General features: G+C 41.5%; 1 protein-coding gene across 2 annotated transcripts in view; it reads right to left on the bottom strand.

Moving 5' to 3' along the window:
- LOC309696469 (low-density lipoprotein receptor-related protein 1-like) overlaps positions 1-20,160 on the bottom strand; it is a 79,604-nt gene extending 59,444 nt beyond the window's left edge. Inside the window, exons 1-2 of one of the 2 annotated variants that reach the window (XM_082517717.1) lie at positions 19,552-20,160; positions 8,747-8,893 (exon numbers count right to left, since the gene is read on the bottom strand). In XM_082517717.1, the coding sequence (XP_082373843.1) occupies positions 8,747-8,893; positions 19,552-19,624 (220 nt within the window). In that variant the 5' untranslated portion in view covers positions 19,625-20,160. The remainder of the gene's footprint in view (positions 1-8,746; positions 8,894-19,551) is intronic. The other variant, XM_082517716.1, reaches the window with a different exon arrangement.
- Positions 20,161-20,209: the final 49 nt, after the last annotated feature.

Below are 20,209 nucleotides of genomic sequence, written 5' to 3'. Positions count from 1 at the left end.
AATGGTTTCTAATCTCAAATCTGGTTTCCCAGGCATGACTAATTGTTAGTGACCTTTCGAAGCCGATTACGCTGACTGGTTCTCACAGATGGTTTTGACTCTGCATTGTCTTTAAAAATAATACAATTTTCAAACAAATCCTATGACAATAATAACAATGAGAATGAAATGCAATTTGTAACAGATTAAAAAATAAGTGCTCCATGACAGGAGAAAACCAAACATAGGAGACGTCTTCACTGCTCGAGCCCAGAACTGAAATGATGTCAAACAAGATGAACTTTCATTTGCACCCAGCTTTTACAGACTTATGTGGTGTCACTGATGCAAAGGTGTAAACAAGTCAGAAGTGCCGTTTCTGTGTTATAAGATCACTAAATCCATGTTGTTAGTATGTAAAGAGTTGGGCTCATTTCTTCTTTATGGTTTATTACTCTTACAATAACCAGTGTTAAAGTCTGTAGTGGTTGGGTATTTCCTTTGCCCGTGCTCAATTTTCACACATGCAATACGTCTCTGAAGTGTTTCCAGCAGCGAGAATGCCGCTGACGCACTGAGTCGGAGTAACGTAACTTGTCGTAACAATGTCCTTGTTAATTTGGGTTGAACCCAGGACTGTATAGGCGTTGGCTGAATAGCAGTGGTGTACACAGCTGACAGCCTTTCCAACAGTCCTCACCTGATTCATCATTTCAAGCGTTCACATATAAGAAGGCGAGGAGTTTCATGAAAAGCTTCCCGGCAGCGATTGTGAAAACAAAACAGGAACACAGAGAAACTTCTACGTTGAGCCCCAGGTCTTAGTTAATTTATTCATTGACTGCCAGGAGGTCGCACATAACAAAACAACTTTACCGTATCTCCGGCCTTACCTTGCATTTAATCCTGCAGTTTATATTCCACTTTATTCACATTCTCACAGCATCATTTATTTACTGCTCTCCACAGCAGCTATTTTCACGGTTATGCACATCACTGTGTCTTATGGTTGCCAACTTTCCATCAGTTTCAATCACAACACAGCTCAGAGCAAGGGACTGTTGATTGTTCTGTTTGCTTGTTGGTGAGGTCAAGCCCGACTTTTTTCTTTAAAAAAAAAAAAAAAAAAAGAATATTAACCGACAATTTATTTGTCTGGATTAAGTCCCTCATGCTTTTGTTATCCCACATAACCAACCCCCCCCCGCCAAAAAAACCCCATCTTTGCTGTCAACGTACAGAAAGAAATACCTCACTTAATTCTATGAAACCAGTTCTGCAGCTGTCATTTACATTTTATTAATTTTACTGACATTTTTACTCTTTAGCATTATTAAGCCACCTCACTCTGAGATTGCAGAGATTCTTTACTGAGACAGAAAAAGGGAAAATTACAACTCCCACACCTATTAGCGAGCAGAATGAGGATCATTACATCGCTGCACTAAACATCAGGATCATTTAACAGTGATATAAGCATAACCTCACAGCGGCCTCCGGGATCTTTATTGTTAACTGTTCTCCGTGACTTACTTCTTTCATTCTCGACGTATCACATGTGAAAAAAATTATCTGAGATTCATCGTAAAACAAACTGAGTTGCAATGCCAAACTCGTTTAACTGTCACGGCATTTCTATTGCAGTGTGCAGTCTTTGCCAAGAGCACAGTGCACACTTTAGATAATGCATCACCTTCAAAAATAAGCACAGCTATCCCTTGTATGTCGTGGGTTCCACTAAGGTTTTACTGATGGACACCAGTGAAAGACGGTCTTTCCTAATGTGCGCTTCCCTCCTACACCTCAGGCTTCAGATCCAACCATCCCCCATCCTCAGTAGTTATGCAATTACCTTAAATTTAGATCCCCTGTCGATCTTTTGTTCTGCTCATAAAAGCCCGCGTTTCTTCCTGCTCTCTGGGTTCCATAGCAGCCCCTGACTGACTCCCATACAGTCTGCTGTCAGCTCGAATTAAAATGTCACGCAGGGTGACAGGCAGGCCTGCCCACTGATGGACTCTCCCCACTCTGGAGTCACACACTTTGCAGCGGCATACAAAATGAGCACATGACTATGGCAAACCCTACTGAGGAGAAATCCACTGGGAGCAGACGTGTGTGCTAGTTTTTACCCAATTGTAATGAAACAGTACAATAAATACAATGCCACAACTGAACTGTATTGTAGGTTTTGTGTATCTAATACCTCTGTCTTTCTCTGCATGGTACAATCAAGATACTGACAAGGATCGTGTGCAAATGACCCAAAATTCATGTTTGAGTATCATGCACACAGACATGACTACAAAAGGGTTCAGCAACGGTAAACTCATTAAATAGCAAAACATATTTGGAAAAAAACAGCACTTCTCTTCCAAAAGTTCCAATGAGCATTAAAATGAATACACACTTTGCTTCAGTTTCACTATTTTGTTGGGAAAAGTACATTTATCCATTTCAAGCTAAACACAGACCAAGCACAGGATTTGCCTGCAGACAGAAGAAAATCATGTCAAACTAGTAGTTTGGAAAATGGTTGAAGTTTAGATTTTGTTATTCCTGCTATGGACACTTTAGCCCTATGAATATCCTAAATAAAATAATAATAATCAAACAACTAATCCACAGATTTAAAAACTATTTTAGCAGCCCTCCAAGCTTGTGTGGATTATTTCTCCAGGCTGAATTCTTCGAGTGAAGCAGCACATCGCATCTATTCACCTCCTTGTTTACCCAAATGTGCTGGCATAATTGATAGGTTGTTTCACTCAAACCATTACTGTATAAAAGCTGTTGCAAAAAAATATTTACAAAAAAGTCATCTCCGCAAGCAAAAGAGACTGCATAGGAACCATAACGAGTAGGGAACAGAGATGAATCTACTTAAGCCACCGGACAGGGAGGAAGACGGACAGACACGGGACAAAGAGAAAGATGTTGGGAAGGAGACAGGGTGTGTCGGAGACAGCAGAGAAAGGGAAGTGGTGTCTGCGTGGTGTGTGAAAGCCCTGCGATCGTGGTCTTTTGATAGGCTGGTGAAGCTGAGGAGGGCTCAGGGCTATAGACCAGAGGGATTTACAGGGCTTTTCTCCTTCCTCTGTGGAAGCAGTGTGTCAGCCACTGCCACTACAGACCCTCTTGCCCCTGCCTAGTGCCCCCTGTGACTACAGCTACATGACTGATTATAGGCCATGAAAGGATCCCCCCCAACCCCCCAAACATTACTGTAAAAGGCTGTTTCAACAGAAAGAGGATCAGAGCCTTAAAAAGACATTTCCATTTTCCTCCTCAGCCTAAACGCTAATCTGCTCATTTTCTCCTATACAAAGGCTTTTTCTGTAGGAATAGCTCCTTCTTCCCATGACTCCATGCCTGCATCCCATCCCACCATGACAGCGGCCGCCAAGACATGGTTGTCCTGGAGAGGCTGCTGATGCATGACAGGCAAGGGACCAGGCTGGCCAGCGTCCAGAGGGGGCGCAAGGGCAAGAGATGGACAGATAACCTTGTTGTGTGGCCTGCAGCCGCCTCAGGCAGCTGCGTGGAGATGATAGCTCAATCTCCCCATCAGACCTCCTCATTAGCTCGGCCCCAGGCCACAGCATGCACTGACATGGAGCACAGTGTTTGGGCTAGGAGGCAAGCTATATGCTGTGAGGTACTATGCGCTGTACAGCACTGTGCCACTACACCATTGCATCAAAGTCTCTGAAGGAGTTTCCAATATGTTCATTACAGCAAACTGTAATGGTGCAAACACCCAAGATGAAATAATATGATAATAAGCTGAAATAAACATTTCATAGAAAGCAGTGTGTGTTTTGTGGTCCAGATTTGGTCATAGTTTCATTAAATATCTTTAGCCTCTTTGGACAAGAGCCCCTCCGTTTCATTATGAAAGTGCATTCCAATGCATATCCCCTCAAAATTACTTTCCGCCATCAACAAGGAAAACAAATCAACGTGTGTGTCTGACTGCATCTACACAACATACTCGCCACATCAATAAGCCAATGGGGACAGTTATCATGCCAAACTGATAGTGTGAGTACAGGGAGTATCTTAATATTTACAAGAGCTAACTACTTTCAATTAAAAGGTCATTTTCTCCCCCCTGAATGGGACTTGATGATACCCTATGAGGAAAGAAAAGCTGTGTATTTGCATGACTGAGATGCAATTCAACCGCCTCTTTATAGTCATCCTGTGAACATTTTCATGTTAAATCAGAAGACTTAAAAAAACCAAACTACCAAATTAGAGGCAGACAATCGTTGAATCTGATGTTAAAAGGGATTCCTGCATGCAAAGTGCTTCTCGTGATTGAGAAAGTGCTCACATGCTAGACTTCTTTAAACATCTGTTCCCACTCTCTGGCTCAACCACACTGAATGTGGGTCATGCAAGAATCATAATTGCATACAGACTTGACATACAGAGAGGAGGAGTCTTTTTCCCTTCTTTTTAGAGCAAGTGCTTGTGACAAGGAAGCAAAGTAACTACACAGCACTTTTGATTTTACCAGCAGCATCCTCTATAAGCCCTAACCAGGACTGCTTGAAATGAAAGCTATAATTGTCATGTATAAAAAAAGATTAGTCAGTCAGTTATTGCTGTAAAATCTCAAGACCTCGGTGAAATGCTTTCCCCATCCCTCTAAAACTAAAAAAGAAAAGTGCCAAAAAAAGCTGCTGTTGCTGTTGAACGGAACCAGCAGGAATACTAATGAATGTCAGTGACAGTGCGAGTAACGATGTCTCAAAGGATTTACTTTTGTTTGTGGTACTAACTAGTTATATAAACCTTTGTATTCTAAGAAATACCGCTCGTGTGGAAGTGTTTGCACAAGCATAAAGGTAAATTGGATGGTTAATAAGCACAGCGTGATAGCAAGCTTTTATCCACATCTCTTTATCCCACACTGCATCAGTTCTATGCACTTAAAGGCCTGCATTGATATAACAGCCCAAACACCCGTCCCTGACCACTTTATATCTGCCAGATAGGGCCAATTCTGCAACGTTTTACAACTACCTATAGTAACATTTAAAAAGCAGCAGTCCTAAACAGAACACCATCGCCGAGACACACAGAGTACAAACTCCTGCCCCGAGGCCACATGTCAGGGACTTCCTGAGACCTAAGCCTGTATGTAATTGAGGTGAAATGGCCTGTCTGGACTGAACTGAAGCCACGCAGTGAGGAGGAACCAGTGCAGTCCTTGGGAGTGGCTAACAGGGTCACACTGACAGCCAGGAGTCTGTACAGGCAACCTCATGATGGATGTTTGAGAGGGAGGTGTACACTGGCCCATACACCGAAAGCCTGCGTAATTCCATGTGCAACCCCCTCCCACCCCGCCTCCAAAAACCACATGTTCATACATGGACCGCCTCACCACTCAGCTTCAATGCCCCTGCGATAAATAAGCCTTCAGACTAATAACGCTAACACACAATACTGACACCCCCACCTGGATCAAGCTAGCACCCCAGTCACAGCTAGCGCCTCATGCAGTGTTACTACCCTGCTACTGTGGGTGAAGCTCGTCTTTAGCTTCTCAACATAATTACAGCCTAGATGAGTGGCTTGGAAATGACAGGCAATTAGGCCTCCAGACAGTATGATACTGAGGAGCACCCTTACTTCCAGAAAGGATACTTGAGGTGTAGATGAAAGATCCAGACAAATACACACATTTACGACTTCCCCTCTCACACACTCTGATAACAAGTGAATTCATGATCACTGTAAGCAAAGCAGGTGTAATTTTCAGCAGAAACGACACATGCATCAGTCCAATTAGCTGGACCGGTGTCAAGAAACAAGCAAAAGGATGAGTAGAATAAACCAAGCAGATTCTTACTTGAACTTTTGAAAAGCTTCATATGTGGCTGCGTGCACTGCCTGCAGTGTCACTGTTTGATTTACAGGATGGACAGACTGTGGGGCAATCCCTTAGCGGGATAGAAGCACAGCCAAGGAGCAGATGATTAGAAAGCAAAGAAAAAGGGGAAGATTGGGAGGAAATGATTTTTTTTCTAAGCCGATATCCCTGTAAGTGTTCTCTGTAGACCAAGTGTGCAGATGGTAATTAACTTAAACGGTAGATAATGTCGTAATTATAGTAGCGTGCACCACTCTATTTCGCGTCAACATTAACACACAAAATTAGACTGTGGTTTGGAGGCATGTCGAAACGCAAGTCTAGAGAGAGGGGAACTTCTCGTAATTCTCTGCCATCAACATAAGTTTGAAAGTAAAAGTTAGACTGCTTTTGTAAACGTTGAAGCTGATAAAATAAAGCAGTGGATAAACACAGGATACAGTGAACTTTTCGACATAAAAACAGTGCACCTAAACAAAGCCTCTGCAGTTAATCCAGATTTTAGCCCTTTCACATGGATCATTGCCTTCCTTTTTATCTACCATTTCCATAACAGCTCAGTTGTGAGCAGCCTTGTTTACAGCCAGCTGCACAGATCATCCTATGATGCTTTCCAGTAGGGGAGTAACCAGACCGATGACCTGCAAACTGTTTCGCCCTGTGAATGGAAAAGCCAGGATAAAGGGAAAAAGACTTTTCCATTCCTCTGAGTCAGAGGAGGATTTTAAATAACCTTTAGAGCCATACTCTTTCAGAGTCTCTGACTCCATCTCTGCTGGCTCAGGCCCATTCGCTCTGTAGCTTTATCTGCAGCCCTCCATTCTAAACACTACTCAAATTTAATGGATGGCTCAACTAAAAGACTTTGGATAAAATCACAGTCTGGCCGCCTTTCTTTGTGATACTTAAAAGGCGCCCGGCCTTTAATTTACTTATTAGACTGCAAACACAGAGCGGCACAGCGAGAACGTGCATTTACTGCAGTAACATGTTTATTAAGGATGCTTTAAAAAAAAACAAATACGAGTAAAGAAGCGCCTTAACTAAAAGATAAAACGAGAGGCAGCGTAGAGCCCATGGGAAGCGGGTAATTGAGCAGAACATATCTTGATGTTCTGGTGAAACCCTGCTCTCCATCTCTCCCTGCAGAAGATGAATCACACCATTGTTTGTGTCACCAAAATTACATAAGAGCTTTGCAGACCTCACTCAGTTCAATTGCATGGTAGAAAAGGGCAGAAATTGAATAACTGCATCTTGCTAGAATGAATTAGGTGGACCACACACGTTTTGTTTTTCCAAAACGCCTTTAAAAAGAAAAAAGTAAAGTCCTTAGCTAAACTAATAAAGAAAGAGTTTGGCTGTTAGCAGTAAATTATCACGGTAAAATGTGCATGACTCTTTAAATATGGGGTCGTGACAGATGAAGTAGATGAGAGAATCCTTTCTTTTTAGTTTGAATGAGACACAGATCATCTCTTCTTTCTTTCTACTTTATAGGAAAGGAAAATGAGACTTTCTCCATTTCAGCACTTTTACATATAGGAGATCACAGCATCCTATGAGTAGTGGTGCGTTACTGCTGGGCTATATTACATCCACAGTAACTAGGACCGTTAACGCTGTGAGTCACTGCCTTGCCTTTGCATGCCAGTATACGGTGAGAATCCTATGAGAGATGTAAGGTGTGGCACAATAATATTATCATTAGCGTCTCCATATAAACAGCAGGAAGGCTTTTACCAGAGAGAGTTTATGGATGGAGAAGCTGTTAGATGTGAGTGGTTGGGACAAGAGTCTTTGGGACAGATCCCGCAAGAGTCCAGACAAGAGCAGACACATCCCTGAAGATTCAGACTAAACAAGGCCACATTAGAAGAGCCATAATTCAGCCGAGCAGCATTCTTTGCAGAAAGAGACAAACCTGCCTCCTTATTCAGTCCTAAATTTAACTGTCTGAACATTGCACTGCTTTGTCTTCAAAGCCATTTAAGGCTAGTCATTTTGATGTCTTACATCATATGCAGAAAATACACCGTGATGCATGGGCTATAAAAAAGGTCACTTTTTTCTCCAAAAGGCTCCTCATTTTGATTACAGTGCACCGGCCAAAGCTGGAAAGTACCAGTAATATGGCTGCAGGGTAAGGTTGGGTGATACGTAAGAATTTTCCAATCAACAATTGTCAGTCCAATAAACTGATGATAGGCGATATATTTACGCATGCACAGGCTTTTTGATGGGCGTAGCAATGTAATCATGCACGGACTGATTTGCGTGCTTAGAACACAAAAGAAGTCCAAACACGGACAACCTAATTGGCTTGGTGGAAAATGCATGAAAAACGTTTCCCATTGATGTCACACATGGCACGGAAATGTTGGCTGGAAGAGACATTTTGATTTTTAACTTATTTGTTGTTTGGTTGAGTGTGTAAGACAAATACTGGAACAGCCTGTAAACACGGTTATACTGGAAAAAATAAGCAAGTTTCTATTTGTTTCCTTCCCCACCGTTGTGGTTTTTTTTTTATTTAAATAAAATGTTTTTGGTTTTTTTCTGAAAACAGGCGACTGTCGTCCTTTCTTTCTGTTATGAGTTTGAGTAAATGAATCGCTGCTGCACTCTCAGGAGGGTGCATTTGCTCGCAGCTGTGGAGAGCGCCGTTAAAACAGCGCTATTATTTATTTCTGTTGACTGCTTCTGTTAGCTTCAACCAACATTATAAGCAAACTTACTCATGGGCAAATAAATAAATCGCCCTTGTAAAAACGATCGATAGCCTCAGCCCATCGTCGATAGTCAATATATTTGTCCAATCGCCCAACCTTACTGCAGGTGACACACAGGTTTTGGTAGCCGTTCGTGTAGAATATTTACAGATATCTGGAGATTCATCTGAGCCATCTGGACAGTCCTTCTCCCCATCACAGCGCCAGCCTTTGGAGATACAGGTCACCTGGTCCTTACATACAAACTGTTTAGAGCTGCAAGTCTTGGGCTGCTCGTCTGCTTTGGAGCTGGGAGCTGAAAAAGAAAAGCAGGAAAGAAAGGTGATGGTCATAGAATCATAAAATTTAGAGAAAAAAATCACATTAAAAATGAATGAAATTCTAATACTGGTAGAATAGAATAGAATAGAATAGAATAGACCTTTAATTGTCCCACAAGGGGACATTTGGTTGTAACAGCAGCCAAAAAGACACATATACAAACAAACACTACACAGGACACAGAACAGAAACATACACAATTTTTCTTACATATTTGCATTAAGGACAATGGTTACTATAAACAGAGAGTACTGTACAGTTAGTAAATTAAATAAAAATAACTACAGGTAAGAGGCAAACCAGGTTGTAGTCCGAATCGGTTGATTAAATTATTGCAGTTACAGCGCAGATGTAAACATCTATGTTTGTTGGGAGCAGTTCTGATTGTACAGTCTGACAGCTGCAGGGAGGAAGGACCTGCGGAAACGCTCCTTCATGCATCTAGGATGCAGCAGCCTGTCACTGAAGGAGCTCAGACTAACTTTATTTTTATAATGGATAAAAGCAGAAAAAAAACACACTCTCCTCCATACAGACTCTAATTTCCAAATTCAAACCGCATAGATCCTAACAACATGAAAAAGTTACAACTGTGCTTTTTGTGTTCAAAGTTTAAAAAGAAAAGAAAAGAAAAGGCATTCAGAAAAAAAGCTCCACAACCAACAACGTTTCTGTGTTTGTTTGCTGTTTCTCCCTTTTCTTCCGCAATAGAGGAAACAGCATGCTACTATTTTTAAATTACTATTGAAGCTGTGTTTTGTTTTGTTTTAAATTCTCACTATACAGGCTCTTTCATGTGTCGTGGCTCAAGCACAACTGGGCCACGACACATGGGTCCCCTGGGTCGCTGCCTGACCCATGGGAAACTGCAGAACACGGTAGTCCTGGGCAGCAAGTCAGCAGAGATTGCTGAGGCGTACCACACAGGCTAGCCACACCACAGCAATGCTCCTGACACATCAGCAGTCTGACAGTGCTGACATGTTTGAATTTACAAAAACCCATGTCACACAGAGCTCTACCTACAGCAAGAGGCTTGAAAACATATTTTAGTGGCATCAAGCCTCAGGAACAATTTTGATATTATATTTGGTCCTCGCTCTTCCCCAACTTAAAAGAGAAAAATAATAACTTTGCTCGGAGTGCGGGAAAGGGTTTTTTTTTTATTTTGTACTAAACAAAAACATTTAGGTTAAATATATCACACACTATCAGTGGGATTCTCTTCACCTGGCAGTGAACAGTACAGCATAGGTAACCTAACCAAAGACAGACAGAAGGGGGTGGGGGCACCTAAGGCTTCCTAATTTCAGACACCCCTGCTACTAGTAACAGCACAAGTCCCCACCAGGGTTTAGTTTTTGTAATTTAGCTCATTTAAGCTTATAGTACTAAACTCAGTTTTCATCATTATTCTTAAATATATTAGTTAACCTTGAGAAAGCTGAAATTGTGCAAACATTTCCTCTCAGCATACAGAAGAGTGAAAATGGGCAGCTAGAAAAGCACAAAGCAATTGCTTTCTTTTATGTGAGTGGTCAAAAAAAAAGAGAGAGACTACAATGGTTGTTGTTACTGTACTGTTGTGCAGCAATGCTCTGGGAAGGACAGCACCAACAGTCTCATTGTGATTCTCTGCAGTGACTGAGCCCTCGCTCACCCTGGATGACTTGCCTCCCTATGTACTTGGCAGGCAGGGAGGTGTTTGGGGTGAGTGGTGGAGGGGTGTACCGCAAGCGGGCCAGGATGTGACTGAAATCACAAGAGAGCGCGGAGCTAGTGTATCATTGCAATCACGTCTCTTTTGACTGTCAGACTAAAGGCTTTGGAACTGGACTTTTCTTTCTCTCCATCGGACAATGTATGTTTAAGTAAAGCAATAAGACTTCTGAGTGTCATGTTTTTGTACTACAATAAGAATCTAAAGGGCTGCAGGGATCAAACTGCAGCACTCCCATTATACAGCAACACCTTGATACTCAAGGAGATAAAGAGAGATAAAGAGAGAGTGCTAGATTTTAAAATGCAGAGCTACAGCCTTGAGTTTTTTTCTCTTCTCTCTTCTTAAACAAAGGCTGGAGGAAAGCTTAAAAACAGTTTCAAGTGGTGCAGAAGAAGAAGACTTAAATGTAGCTTTAAGACATCATACTCCAGAATCTGTTAAATGTCACAAGGCTCCGATAGGAGGCTAAATCTGAGATACTGTAAGAGTGAGAAAGGGAAGCAGTATAAGAATGGACAGAGACCATGAGAGATGGAAGCTAGCCATGGCCTGAGGCCAGCCTGTTACTTTTGCTTTCTTTCAGCCTACTGATGCCCTGATGCATTCTGGATGGCGAAAAACACACATTAGCCTGTGCTCATATGTCTTGATTTACTCTATCTAGAGAGCCAACACCCCAAAAATAGCGTCACTGGTTGAGCTGAGCTGAAATGAATTGAAGTATTGAAACCTCCTCTAAGTTTAGATGCTGTGTGAAGCAGCTAAGCTGATCCAGTTATTGCCTGTGAGTTGACATGAAACTGGAAATAAAATTCTGTGGGATCTAATTTTATCATCCCTTTACACACCAGCATGAAATGACCGCAGAGGGGAGAACCTCCGAGTCTAATTGGAGGTTGTGGCTGAGGAGGGGTTGGAGAAGGAGAGGAAGACTGGCAACCCTCCCCTTCAGCAGTGCTTTTTCAAAGCCCACTGAAATATCTCAAACAGAGATGTGAATTGTTAATTCAGGCTTCAAAGTCATTGTTTTTTTCCACAGCTAATGCCAGTTTTGGGGATGGGTGGGTAGGTGAGGGTCCAAATTAAACTGGGCTGTTAAAGTACTAGTACTCACATGAAAAAAAGTCATGTGTACACCTTTTATTTAGGCTCCTGAATCAATGAATATACTCTACTTTCATGAGCTTGTACAAGGCTGGTGTTCAACAGAGTTCCCTCCCGATAATGCCATTCCAACTAAAGCTTTTCCTGGCAGAGCTTAACAGCAACTTCATAAAACCTCTGTGACTAAATACTAGAAAATTCAACAGCATCGAATATATTGCAACCACAAAACAAGAGGAATATCACATTTTAGAAAGAAACAACAACAACAACTCCTTCTGTTTTTCACAACTTTAAAAAAGATCAGGTATGACAACCACATCCTTCCACGCTAAAGATAATTTGAGAAAAAAAAACATCCTGTGGGTATCTGCTGAAGCAAAAACTCGTCTAATTAGAGAGAAACATGAGAAAAATAACCTTCAGAGCCTAACGTGAAATCCTCAAGAGTTTAGAACTTCATACCATTGCTCAGTTTTTGCAACTTTGGAAACTCCACAGGAAAACAAGCTTCTGCAGACAAATTACATTGTGTGCAAAAATATTTATCGGCTGTTATTTAAAGCATTTTTTAAAAAAGAAGAAAAAAAAACCTTCCACATAAACAAAGTCTATTATTTAATTATAGTTCAGTTCTGTTGCACTGACGATGTATTTTACTGAAGAAATCTTTGTAGAAAGAAAGATATTAAAAGCTTTCCATGTGAACATAAGGCTAGAAGTGAAGGCCAATATGCTACCAAAGTGTCTTTAATATGCATCCAATAGAAACAGGATTAGTTTTTTTTTTCTTTAAAAAAAACAAACAAACAATAATTTAAACCTCTTAGGCGGTGAAGGAGAACTGTACGGACACTAAATGAAGATCTTGGTTGAAATATTAGAAATTAGAGACCAATTCTACCTTGATATTTGTGATGTTGTGTGCTATGCAATTTTACTTACCAATAAAAAACAAACAAACAACAACATTCAAGAGTTTTCTTCTGGTTAATAGTCAATGAAAACTAACTGTGCAACTGAGCAAATACCACAAATTTCATTTTTCTTCATTGATATAATTTAACTGCACCTTCCTTCCTTGGTGCTGTGAGGAAAGACCAAAGGACTAAGCATGACTGTCTGACACAAAATCCTCCACACTGTTGTCACTAAAGGTTTTTGAACAAATGCTGTGTTGACACCCACAAAATGCTCTAAATCACTGAGCTACTTCCTCCTATGTGGATGCTCAGGCTCCATTTGGCTGACTGGGTTTGACTTCTAGCATACCATCACTTGTATGAGGCCACACTGTACTTCCTTATGCTGAGCAGCTAAAGCTCTGCACTGTCTAAACAGGACACACTGACTTGCCCCCAAGCACTGTACATAGGAAAAAGCATTAGATACGAGCGAATGAGCAAATACCTGAATGTATACAGAGCCTGGCTCTTCTAGAAACATCCCTCCCGAGTGCCTTACAAGAATATAGTATTTTCACTCCTTTTTTGTTTTGCTTTTTATAAAGATGAAATATACGTGTTGCTTTGTTTTTATCCAATCCAAAAACTTTAAGGTTGAGAGAAAGTTCGCTGGGTGGAACAGGATGTAGTGGTGAGTAAATGGTGCTGTGGCACCAATTCAGCTGCCAAGTGATGGAGGCCTCCAGACACTATCACCAGCTGGGGCACCACACTGACCCAATTTCGTCCCTCCCAATCTGTCTGACTCAATATGGCCATCCGTGCTGTACAGATCAACTCCAGATCCATGTAGCACATTCCAGCACCTTCTAATTGGTTTCATATGTATAGCTTTGCCTCAAAAAGACAATCAGTTACAGATGAACAGCTAGACTTTAAAGGAGCCTTACAGTTTTCATTTTGAATTCCAGAGAAAAACTGGTTGTTTCTCTTTGCTAGCCTGTTAGCAAAGGGTTAAAAAAGTTCAGTTTGACTGCTGTGTACCAGAAGCTCGGCATAGTTAAAACAGTATATCACCGCTATACGGACTGTCCTATATAGGCACAAAAAACAAACAGCTTGATATATTAAAAGGCACTTTTGTTTCACAAGCATGCATCTAAAACTGAGCACATCCCAGAGTTCAACCCGATCAATGCCCTTGTGGAATATTTTGAGGCTGAGCAATAGAGCATGGATTTTATTGTGAAAAAATAAATGGGCCTCTGGGTCTCAGTTGGGCTACTAGGTGTGATGACAGTGACATGAGAAAGTGGGAATGAAACCAGGGCTGTTCCTCATCACCCATCACTTCGGCCCTTCCCGCTCCTTCTATGTGGCGCACAAACCTTTCAGAGCAGCTTAGAGAGAAAAAAAACACACAACAACAAAAACCTCCAAAACACACACAACCCAACTACAGGCTGTAATTAGAGCCTTGAAGTCACATTTAAAGCGAGTTTTCTGTGCTTCGTTTAGCAGAAAGTCAAAGCAAGAATCCCTGCATTATGTGTAAAAAATGAAAATCAAGTAGCCAATGTTTTTTGTATTCCATTAATTATTCAGATGGAAGAGAGCATTTTCTTCTAACCAAAATCAGTGCACTTTCAGTGAGAAGAGGGTGGAAAATAAAGTACAGCCTCATATGTATAGAACAGAACAACACAACGGTGATAAACACAATCTGACCTAAGGCCCTTCACAGGCCACTGAAGCAGCAACAACTTGGCTTTGTGCTGAAGCACTTAAACTAGCTCACAGTGAATTTGTATCCACTGGCTATTCAAAATCTAAACCACACCAGGCATTTCACTGAGGCTAAACATGCACGAACAGCAGAAGCCTGAGTCAGAGTTAGCCTCTCTCTAGCGCCTAAGAGGCTTGTTGTTGTGCCACTGCACAACAAAAGTCTACAGCTTTGACCTCACATGTAACCCGATGAGGCTCTGCAGGTTTTCAAAAGCCTGCGCAGTAAAATGCAATGCAGTAGAAGACATGCATTGACTTAATTTGATTGATGGATATAAAAGAAAATGTAAGTAGGCTCAGAGTCTGCCGAACGAAAGCTCTTCTAAACCCTGTAGTCTCTGCAGAACACGGCTCCGTGAAGCCACAGAGGAAAAGTCAACCCAGATTCAGCAGTTATGAAAACAGAATCTGCGAGCTAGAAATTAATGCTGGACCACATAAATCGAGGCATTCGCTGCAAGTCAGATGCTTGCAAATCCTGAAAGGTAGGAATAAGGAACCAATTCACTATGGCCACAAACAAGAGGGCTGACATGAGTTGGAAGATGATTGTTTCTTTGATTTAATGTGACTGGATTGCTATGAATCCCTCATTAGACTAAAGGAGGCAGGAGGGGGGATGTTACTGGCTCAATAAATGCCTGGAATGAGTCACAAACAATACACAAATGAGTTGTCATCCACTTCACATCTCAACAGATGACCTCTTTGTTAGTGGTGAAATCATCAATCCGGGCTGTGAAATCCCAACTTTTTTTGTGTGTTTTCACAAAATGTTCTCAAGATGTTAAAACACAGCTGGTACCTCAGCACCAGCATCGATTAGTTAAAGCTAATGAACAGTTGTCTCTTGTAAATAAAAGTTTCAATTATAAATTTCCTTCAGAATGACAGGAGGACACAGCTTTTTAATTTTTTTAACTTGTCATAAAAAGCTATGGATCGCTGCAAAAACAGTTAAAGTCAAATACTACACTTAGCGTTCAGTCGTCGAAGTATTCTCTGAATAAACTGCAACAGGTTAAAAGAGTTACACAAGAGTTCAGCAAGACCACCGCTAATTATTTTTTCCTACAACATCATGAGAAGTGCTTGTACTTTTGCCCTTCCTGATGCAATCCTAAAGGGATTTGTGACACTTTTTGGCATTGAACCGGGAACTCTTGTAAGATCAATGTGTAATGGCAGGGATAGCTCAGTAGGTAAAGTGGTCGCCCCATGATCGGAAGGTCGGCGGTTCGAATCCACTTAACGGCTACCCTGAGGTACCCCTGAGCAAGGTACCATCCCTACACACTGCTCCCCGGGCGCCTGCTTAGTGGGCTGCCCACTGCTTCACTGAGTGAATGGGTCAAATGCAGAGAAAAACAAGTAATTTCCCCATGGGGATCAATAAAGTATCCATTATTATTATTAAAACACCATACTATGGAACTAGCAGTAGATGTGCCTTTGCCATCTCAACACCTTCCAGTGGAAAAAACCACTGAGACTAAAGTAAACAAGTTTAATAAATTGCAGCAAGCCATGAAATTGGGACGCTATCTTCATGTATAAAGATCCGCTCCTCTTCCCAGGTGTGAAAGCAGCCGAGTGTCTCTGCGATCGATCGGATCTCTAGTCAAGCGCAAAGACAGTAACGCTGCCAACGTCTTAGCGTGCATGCCAACAATACTGACACACAAATCGGAAGTCTCTAAAAAAAACAAAAAAACAAAAGCTGACAAGCTAGGTGTTCAGCTTGTAGGATCAGTAGTCTCACAGCTGTGCCAGATGTAAACCAAAGTTTTAATCTTTTGCAGTTTTGTTCATGTTCTGCAGCTTTAAAAAATATGACATTTCTAAGAGTTATCATAGTAACACTGGACGGGAACCGAAAGCAAATTAAAACACGTTGTCTGAGTCAATTGTTGCAAAAAACCCCAAAACAAAACAAAGCAAAAAAACCAGTATATCTTACAGATCTTAATTACCACAAACCCACACTTCCTATTTGGCTAAAAAAGCCAATCCGGTTCTTTTTGTGGTTTTAGAAGCCGAACAGAATAAACAGTGATGTAACTTGTAGAAAACACCAATTACAGCACATCCCTGCTATTCAAAGTCAACAAACACTGTGGTCTGACTCCTTCGATATGTGGCCAATAACAGTGAAGACAGTTGTGTTAATCTCATTTTACCTTCCAGTCACAGTTGACTGTGATGCAGCGCAGGAAGTGGGAGGATAAAAGTGGATCTTCACACCGACAACAATCAGGAACACCGCTTTCAGCTATCATCATTTCGCAAATATTTGTTGCTCAAACCAGAAGAACAAGAATGCAAAACCTCCTGCACATAAGCTTTACATTAAATTTCACATAGAAATCAAAGAATGTATACAGTCTGGACATCTGGCTTTATTTTACTCCTACTTTTTACTTTTCTTTTTTTTTTTTTTATTCTCTTTGACAAGACTCTGAATGGCAGGAAATCTTTCTGGGGGATATCTACAGCAGATGGGTTTGCAGTCAACAGTCATTCTCAGGTGTACAAAGTTACAAAACCCACTCCCCAGTGACCTCCACTCAAAGGAGCTGAAGAGAGCAATCCAAGTTCTATTATCTGTTGAATTTGTACGAAGGACGCCAAATTTTTCCAGCAGATGTTTCCAGTGACAGCTCAGAGGAAAAGGTCTCGTTACGAGGGTCAGGCAAACTCACTCTAGACTCCTCAGGAATTCAACCCCTTCTGCCTCTGACCCACATTTAAACATTTCTCAATATCTTTGGCCTCACAGGAGTGTTGCTGTAAGGATACTCTATAATTGGTTCAAAATATCTAAGGTTTTATTTAACATTGTATCATTTAGCATGATGAAATCTGTTATTTTGAAACATAAAAACCCTTAAAAAAAGGAATCAGATAATGAAGTAATATCCTGTTTAATTCTAAACTACATTTACTGTAATGTCAATTACAGCTGACATGATTAGCCAATTCTCTCCCAATTAATCAGTTAGGTTTGCCACATATATTCCTGATTCATCACTTAGACTATTAAAAGGTCAGAAGATTGTTAAAAATTCTTAACACGATTTGGCAACTTTAGCTGGCTTATTTTAGATTTTTTAAAAACCACACTGATAAACAGCCCAAGAAAACCATCGATTAAAAACCTGGAGCTTCAATTTTCTTCTTCTTCTCACATCTCAACTTTCTTTTACACAAAACACAAAGCGTATGACGTTCCATCTTCTCAAATGTTAGAATTTGCTGCTTTTTTTTGCTTGTTTGCTCTGACTGAAACAGCAATGGGGTTTAGGCCTGAGACATGGACTAAACAAGCCATTTGAATGGGACATTCTGGGCTCTATAAATTGTGTAAGAGACTTCTTCTTCTTCTTCTTTTTTTAAATGCCAGATCACTAATGAAAATATCCATTTGTTACAGCCATAGCGATCACACAGTTGGAGCACGCATCAATTCAAATTCAGCCTGTATCTCCTCACACTCTCCAACAAACTCGTGGATTCATTAGAAGATCAGTAACAAAGGGATCTGTCCAGATGATTAATTGTTCATGTTTCCCCACTCACTATAAGAAAAAGGATTGAAAACTTTGCCTTAGGGCTCCCCCCCTCCCCTTGGCCCAACACAGTTCCTCAGCTAAATCAACTGCTAATAATGACATAAGACACATATAGCTCCATGGTTTCCATCCCTGATTCCCTGTGATGTAACTTTTGTGCTAACTTCAGACTATCACATTTTTCATTGTTATGTGACTCTTGGTGAAGTTTTTTTCTTTTTCCCTTTTTTTTTTGCTACACCCTCCCAGCTCTTCAGCAACAACACCCCTCCTCCTTAGTCACATTTAAGTTGGATTAATGGTCTCCTCCCTGTGTCCAGATGTTACATAGTGATGGAGGAGGGGGAAGAGGAGCTTGCCCCCTCCTGTAACCTCAGCTATGCCTTTCCCTCTGGACAGCCTCCCTCAAAAAAATCTGATGAAACTTATATAAGAACTCCAAACAATGAGCGGACCTCTGTAGCATTAACAGATGTTAATGCCTTACTTCACTCTCGGGCACTCAAGTAAGCTTACGCTAGAGAAATAAACAGGCCAGAGGCGGATGATGGCACCACCTGTGAATGAGTTTTATATTATATGAGTGTAGTTTCAATATATAATATGAAAAGAAAGAAGAAATCTGAAAATACTTAAGAAAAAAGGGAAAGCTGTCAGCTCAACAGGTCTGCAATGCATTCTCACAAGAGCATTGGCGCATTTGATAGCTCATTATTGCCATCAGGGAAAAATGTGGGGAGTAGTAGGGGAGCTGAGACTTAACAGGATAAATGCACGTTTTGTTCGTTTCACTATCACTCAGGACCTGGCTGTCACAAACACTGTGATTTCCAGGCATCTCCAAACGCTACACGTCGGGGCAAGCCGCGCCATTAAGCAAGCAGACACAACTGTTGTTTGCGTTTGTGGCAAGTACCTGAAAACAAACATGTAAACTGACCTAAACGATGCCTCCGCACAGGTTTGATACTGAAGTCGTGCTGTACCGATTTCGTGAATTGAAGAAAAAACCCAGCCGACTTGGTTTGAATGGAAAACCGTAAGATGTAATATATATCTTTTATTTCTCTTTTTTATTAAATGCAAGGTGGATTTGGGCATTCTGACACAGCCAGTGAGAAATCCCGTCTTCAGTGAGAAAATAGGTCGCTCGTGCCAGTGTTGTGATAGCCTTTTACCTGCTTCATATTCTAGCATGACTAACCTGACTGTCTCCTATCCTTACAGGGAGGCCCATTCTGTCTGCTCAGACAGGGGCTCTGCTTTAAAAAACGCAGCCAGATTTTAGGCCAAAAACAACCACAGCACCGCTTTATCCGTGCGCTACTTTCTCTCGTTTAAAGGCTTCCCAAAAACGATCGATCTCCCCCTCCTCCGAGGAGCCACACTGTGTTATTATCACGGCAACCTATTCATGGTGTTCGCTCCAACTCTGGTGAACGCAGGCCTGTGCGCAGATGCTTTGCAGACGGGAGGAAAAAAAGTGCTCATGCTTTTCTCGAGTATCACAATGCAAGATTAACACAACAGGCTTTCTTACCTACGGTCGCACCGTTAGGAGATGCGATCTCCAAGCAGAGTATAAATCCCAAGTAAAACAACCTCATCGCCATCTCCTGATGAACTGCCCGATGGCACTGCTGGTTAGAAAGGAATAGATGAAAAAGTTGGCCGGATTTCTAAAACCAAGCAGCCACCTCATCCGAACCCTCTCAGTGGTCCGGGTGAGATTGTCCGGCACGCTGGCCGCTTCGAGACGGGCTTCTGCAATAAAGGGAGACTTGCTACAGCCCGATGAGGCTATAGGCAATGCTGCAGCACAGTCATGTATATTTCTAATTGATTATCGGCATTCAAACATGATGCACAGTGTACCCTCTGTCTCCCTGTGCTTGCTGGGGTCTCTGTTTCACCACACCATGCCACCAGAATCGTCCGCTGGTATAGAATAAGCTCGGCAGCCGCCGACTCCGTTCAGCTCATTCCGTGCTAAACTTAAAAAAAAGAAAAGAAAAAAAAAAGAAAAATTAAATGGTAAAAATCTTTTTTCCCGACTAAGCGCCAACGTCTCCCTGTGCTTGTGGCAGCATGAGTGGATGGTCAGCCTCTCAAGCCCCAGCACTGTGGATGAGTCCGTGACGTAACGACTGACTCCTCTAAAAAAAAAAAAGGATAACTAAGAGGGAAACGACCCATCT

This window comes from Aulonocara stuartgranti (genome assembly GCF_965226115.1).
Source record: "Aulonocara stuartgranti genome assembly, chromosome: 20".
In the NCBI taxonomy this organism is placed as follows: Eukaryota; Metazoa; Chordata; class Actinopteri; order Cichliformes; family Cichlidae; genus Aulonocara; species Aulonocara stuartgranti.
The sequence above is the reverse complement of the archived record's forward strand: the minus strand, read 5'-3'. Positions and strand labels throughout refer to the sequence as shown.